The 6,828-nt window shown below is 35.0% G+C and overlaps 1 protein-coding gene across 1 annotated transcript in view; it reads left to right on the plus strand.

The window, feature by feature from the left end:
* Nucleotides 1-5,733, plus strand: part of LOC112516197 (actin-2-like) — a 34,678-nt gene extending 28,945 nt beyond the window's left edge. The window contains exon 2 of the mRNA XM_025123219.1: nucleotides 5,519-5,733. Within this exon, the coding sequence (XP_024978987.1) occupies nucleotides 5,519-5,733 (215 nt within the window). The remainder of the gene's footprint in view (nucleotides 1-5,518) is intronic.
* Nucleotides 5,734-6,828: the final 1,095 nt, after the last annotated feature.

Here is a 6,828-nt window from a genome sequence, read left to right on the forward strand (position 1 = left end):
CAGTTACACTGCCATTATATCACTCTCGCGGTTACACCGCTATCTCACTCGCAGTTACACTGCCATTACATTTCATAAACATCTTCCAAAAACATTTTTCCTTTCATCCAGATTTGAAGTCCGATCAGACTTGTCCGGATTAGATATCCGGTCAATATACTTTAAACATAAACCAACTCCTTTGTCCGGATTAGAAATCCGGACAATACTTTACTTTCTTTGTTATCCGGTTTAGAATAAATCGGACAATACATAGACTAACCCTTGACCGAGTTAAAATAATCCAATCCAATACATCACTTGAATCTTTTGAACAGTTTACCATTATCCGGTCACCTCTTGGCCGGTTTAAAAGATATCCGGCCACCTCTTGGCCGGTTTAATCAATATACGGACAAAGCATTGACGGTTTAAGTATCCGGATTTCAATCCGGATACCACTTGGCCGGTTTATTCAAGAATCAACATAAAATGCAATTGAATCCACAATAACCAGTTCTAAAATGCTTATCAAATCATATATAAGCAATACATATTCAAAGCTCTAAACACTCACCTTTTTGAAATGAGAATCAAAACCTTTTGAGACCTTCTTCTTCTTCCTGTGCAAATCTTTAAAACTCTCCAGAGCAACTTTCCAAATATAGTAGGTGTATGTATGTGTTTTTCTTCACAACAACTATATATATACTTACACAACCACAAGGGGAAGTGAGGGGGGGCTCAATAGCCGACTCCCCCTCTTTTCTTTATTTAAAATAATATACACACACATATCCAAACATATAACATATATATAACCAAAATAATAACCAGACTATTACAGTTTTGAACTGTCATCCAATAACCAACCAATCCAAATTGGATGTTGAATTTTCTCATCTGATCCATTTATACTCAGTCGGTTCTAATTGGATTGGTTGACTTACTGCACACATCCACTAAGAAGAGATAAATGGTAATTTGCATTCAAGAATTGGACTTCTTCCAACCAAAAATCACATTTGAAGAATTTTGCATACAACTCCTTTTCTTAGCACTTCTAGGACTTCTCAGAGGTGTTACCCATGATCCGAATCACTCTTGAAATAAATGAGTATGTCGTTGATGAACATGATTACCGACTTGTCAAGGAAGGGTCAGCATACTCAGTTCATCAAGCCCATAAACACCGCTGGTGCGTTCGTCAAACTGAATGACATTACTAGGAATTCATAATGACCATAAGGCGTCCTAAAAGTTGTCTTCACTACATCAACATCCTTCACCTTCACTTGACGATACCCCGAACATAGGTCGATTTTCGAGAAGCAACCTGCTCCTTGAAGTTCATCAAATAGATCATCAATCATAGGAAGTTGATATGTGTTCTTCACAGTTGTCTTGTTTAGTTCTCAATAATCTATGCACATCCTGATAGTACCATCCTTCTTCTTCACGAATAAGACCAGAGCTCCCCAAGGTGATGAACTCGGTCTCACAAATTGCTTTTCAAGAATATCTTGTAATTGTGACATCATCCCTTGAATTTTAGATGGAGCCAACAAAAATGCATTCTATCAGTTGGAGCGGCTCCTAGAAGAAGATCAATTTGGAAAGTTACTTGTCAGTTGGGTGGAAAACCAGGCAAGTCCTCGAGAATTATGTTGGGAAAATCGCAGATGGCCTTTACGTCTTCAAGCCTCTTCTGCTGTAACTTAGCATCCAACACGTATACCAAGTATGAGGAACGCCCTTTAACCAAGCACTTGCGTGCTTTCACAATTGAGATAACCATAACGTACTCTCTTTTCTTCATTGACAAGCACCACATCGTCGCCCGAAATCAGGATCCGGATCAAATTCTTGGAACACAAGATTTTGGCTTGGTTCTCTACCAACAAATCCATTATGATCACAATATCTATAGATAGACACCGATAAGAGGTTTACCGAGAACATCTATCTCTCGATTTCTAGGATACAACCTCTGAGAATTTCCCGAATAAGGGCTTGACTACCGCTAGCTACCTCTACTATTAAGGCATCCACTAGAGAACTAACGAGCAAAACAAATATGTGACAAAAAGAGTTATGTTGGTCTCAACCACTGGATTCTTTAATAATACATAATAACATCTGATCAAACACTTAGAACAATTTAGGAATTTAAGTTGTTTCCTACTATCCAAAATACAAATAGGATCTGAAATGTTAGAGAATCTGATTTGTATAGGATCCGATAGTCAAGGGTCCAAAATTGATAAGGATGTGTTTTTGGTGTATCTGGAATACACCTTGTAATTCAAATACCCAATCATCATTAAAAATGGAATTTCCACTGTAAGTCCTATTTTATAATTTGTTATCTAATCAAGTAAAACGCCTTTAGCAAGATCGAAGATTAGTTAAAGTGAAGTTAGATAGACACCAAAGTAGATTGGATTTATCATCTAGCCGATAGAAGATCAGAAGACAAATCAGTCATATAGTTTGATAAATACTATCTGACAAGCCGATTTGAATCGAGACTTTGGGATCAAGTTTCTTTTACCAACTCTTAATCCTAAAATGGGAATATGTTCAGCATGTCAGCCAAAATAAGTAATATTCACTTCCTTTGCTTTTCACTATGAATATAAAAACATGGAGAAAACTTAAGGACCAAGGTTCCAACCTATGTCCTGGTATAGGGACATGCTTAACATGCCAGCCAAAGCAAGTTTAAAAGTACTATTTTATCAGTATCATACTTTCTTTATAGTTCATTTGGCATATAGAAGGAGGGGTTAAAGCAACAAATGTCTACATCATATCAAAAGGTTGATATGAAAAGTACAAAGGTATATGGATCAACAAATCAAATGAAGACATGTGTTGAAGTTGCATTGTTGCATTTAAAGCATAAACTGCTATAAAAGACAGTATTTGGATAATGCAATTGTCCCTTTTAAAGAATTTCTAAGTGCATATTCTTGTAAATCGATGCCTTAAACTCTGAAGACTATCTCAGTTCTTCAGATCTAAAGGAGTGCCTTCGTCTCTTACTTTTTCAGTTATTAGCAAATTCATCAACCAGTTAGATTGTTTAGGGTCACAGGTCTTACGTTTCTAGCTTCCGTAAAGACTTCGTAATTCTTTGTTTTAATACAAAATATAGAATTAAAAAGTGAAAATTTATCATGCTTGTATTCAACCCCACTTTCACAAACACTTGTAGTATAAGTCATTAACCCATCAGCAACCAACACATGGTATCAGAGCAATTTGTTTAATTTTATAAACAAGATCTGCAATGACTTCTACTTCCCAAGTTAATGACTCTCTATACTTCTCTCTATCAATCCTCTAGATTCTCTAGATATTTTCATTATGACAATAAACTGACTTTTAGCATACTCCCGGTTCACCAGTTGCTACCACTGTAATGCCAAACTATAGTCAAAAGAAAAGTTTAATCTTGACTCAGAAGGAACATTAGCGATATGCCTAAATTCATTAATAACATTAATAGGACATGCTTGTTAGCAGCTTAATTAATTTAATGAGACTCACAGGTTTTCCACTCATCCATACAAAATTGTTTGGTAGTGGCTTAACAATTAGAAACTGGCTTTTTCAGTAAGTTTCTAGGAGGAGCTTTATGCAGAAAAGCAAGTTATTTCCACACCTGAATCTTCCAATTAAAAAGCAAACTCCCTTCATCTATGAAAAAACATTTCCAAACAAAAACATTTATAATTGTTAGGAATGAAATTCAGTGTAAAATTGTATTTGTCTTGAAAGATAAAATTGTCTATAATTGTATAAAAGTCATCGTGTTTGACTTTTATTAGGATAGTTTGACTTTAACTATTTTGTCTAGTTTGACCCTATATAAAGGGTGTTGGCTTTGTAATTTTAGTGAAGGAGCTTATTGTAAATCAGTATACGAATTGAGAGTTTGACCAAGATTGAATGTGTTGACTTTCTCTCTCTCTTCTCCTACATATTCTTAATAGAAAACTCTTTCTGCCATTGATGATCTTGAAGGTTTACATGAAGATTGATTGTTAGGGACAAATAATTGGTATCAGAGCGGATTATGCACGAAATCATGAAAAGAAATCATCAATTTTGAAGGTTTTGTGAAGAAATTTTTTCTGGAATTTTTGTGTGTTCTTCATCTTTTTCTTAAAGTTCTTCATTTTTCTTTAGGTTTGATCCAAATTTTTTTGAAAATTTTCGTGTTTTTGTGTAAAATTTGGGATCAAACTGTGTGGAATTAAAGTGTGAATCTTTAGTATTCACAATATTTTGTGATTTGATCATTCCATTTTGTGATTCAATCGATTTTATGTTTTTAAATTTTTTTGTGTTCTTGAATTTTTTTGAAAAACCAGTGTTTTGATCCATTTTGATTAAATTTTTTGTGTTTTTGTTTTCTAAATCGCTCAAGACCCAATTTTTTTTAGCCCAACCCATCAGATTTTGGATTTAGCCCTTTCTCGTCTCATCTTCATCGCTCTTCTCACAGAACCTTAATCGCTCAAACCCTCATTCGATTTGCTCTTAAATCGCACATTACCTTCTCCGGATTTCATCTACATCGCTCAACCCTTGTCCGGATTCAAGGTAAATCGTTCACCATTTTCATCCGGTTTAGTAAATCGCTCAACTCATCTCTCCGAATTCTAGTAAATCGTGTGTAGGCTCAGCCGGATTCAAGTAAATCGGTCAAAGTCAGTCGCTAGCAAGTTATGGTAAATCGCTTGTTGTCAACCGGATTGTTGTACATCGCTTGAAGTCTAAATCGCACACAGAAGTTGTAAATTGCTCACCTGTCTCTTCATCGCTCACAGGATTCTGTTTAATCGCTTAAAGACTTGTTAATCAGCCGATTAGGTGTTTCATCCTTGGTCACTGCATTCATCGCATAGCACTTTTCTTGACCTAAATTGAAGAATCCTCCCTGTTCGATTTCATCTTTTTCACATACCATCTTTATCACTGTCATCTGACTTGAAGAACTATGATTGCAGACAATGAGTTTTGAGTCGTAATCGCATCATTCGGACTTGGTGTTTCTATATTAGGTTAAATCGCTTGTCTCTTAGGCGAATTTGTGGCTTATCGAACAGGTAAATCGCTCAAGGGTTGGAAGAGGTGAACACGCCTGATTCTAATTTTGTAAATGAAACCATAAGGGGGGAACGTTTCTAAGCTGGAATTTGTCGCAGAGCACTTTGGAATTCAGGATATCTCTTTAGAAGTTCTACTGCTTCTCAGATTAATTGCGCCTCTGGAAAGAATTGTTTCTCGAAGTTTATGTTCACCTGTTTTGAGAGAAATTGATTGATTCGGTGATTGGTTTTGTTTAAATAATTTGATATGGTGAGCTAATAGTCTGTACGATTCACTGTATGCTGGTCCTTTTAACCAGGAAAGCCTTACATAGCAGCTTTTGATTTATAAAGATTTCAACTTGTCCAACTGAAGGATACTTACTGTTTTTCACAGATTTCACAAATACAAGTTGTTTTAACATTGTATGCTCAAGGTTTACTTACTGGATTAGTCGTTGACGCCGACGATGGTGTCATTCATGTGGTTCCCGTTGTAGATGGCTACTCATTCCCTCATCTTACAAAGTGTATGAATGTTGCTGGACGCTACATAACATCATATCTTGTTGTTTTAATGCTTAGGAGAGGTTATGCAATGAATAAGAGTGCTGAGTTCGAGACTGTTATAGATATCAAAGAGAAGCCGTGATATATAGATTTTGTCCGGATTAGGTTCCTTCTCAAGTTTTGAAGTTGTCCTATTGTAAACAGTAATTGGAAATTTTTTCTCAGTAATGTTGAGATTTATATTTGTGTTTATGTTTGTGACTAATTTTGACAACATATAGATTTGTTTGAAATTTGTTAACTGTCATTCTAAATCACACATGTCAACTGAAGAGGACTTCACGACTTGGCCTCACAGCTTTGAGTATAGATTGAGGATATCAGTGAAATTCTAGAGGAAGGACTGGAGACGTAGGATTATCTTGACAGAGTTTGTGTAAATATTTGTAGGCTTCTCTTGTTTTGGGCTTGTATCTTCTTGGGTTTAATTTTTTTTTTAGATTTTAATTTTTTGGATCATCGTTTTATTTGTTTTGGTCTGTGTTTTTTTAACTGTTTGAGAAATTTTTGAACTATTCTACATCACATAAACTGTTTTAATCAGTTTTAATTGTCTTTGACTGTTTTTAATAGTTTTTTACAGTTTTCAACAGTTTTGACTGTTTTTACTGATATTTGACAGTTTTTCGTCGATTCTTTGATTTCTCAACTGTTTTTGTGTTTTTCTGTTTGTGTGTTTGAGCTTAATTGTATCTTTGATTTCTTTTTACTGATTTCATCGCATTTGATCCAAAATCAATTTTTTTTTAATTGGCAGTTTCATATGAGAGAGAGGATAAAGAATTGAGAGAGAGGATTGTTGAATTGGAAAAGAGGGTAGAAGACTATAAAGAGAAATACATAAATATGTTTGATGAAAACTATGCAGATAAGGAATTCATTAAGGATCTGCAAAGAGAGAATAGAGCTTTGAGGGAAAATTCTGAAGAAGGTTCCTCGCAGAAGATAAGTAAACTTGAGAAAACTTTGGATGCAGCAAGAAAAGAATTAGAGGCTGAGATAAGCAGTTCCAATAAGATAAAACAAGATTTAGTCAATAAACTTCATAAAGCTGAGTCTGAACTAAATGCTGTAAGGAATTTTCCAGAAAAGAAAAGTAATGAGATTGAAGAGCTTACAGAGAAACTTCATGAAGCTAAAAAGAAAGTTATTGATGAAAGGAAGTTATTGGAACGAG

This window comes from Cynara cardunculus, assembly GCF_001531365.2.
Source record: "Cynara cardunculus var. scolymus isolate 2C chromosome LG 8, CcrdV1, whole genome shotgun sequence".
Taxonomy (NCBI): Eukaryota; Viridiplantae; Streptophyta; class Magnoliopsida; order Asterales; family Asteraceae; genus Cynara; species Cynara cardunculus.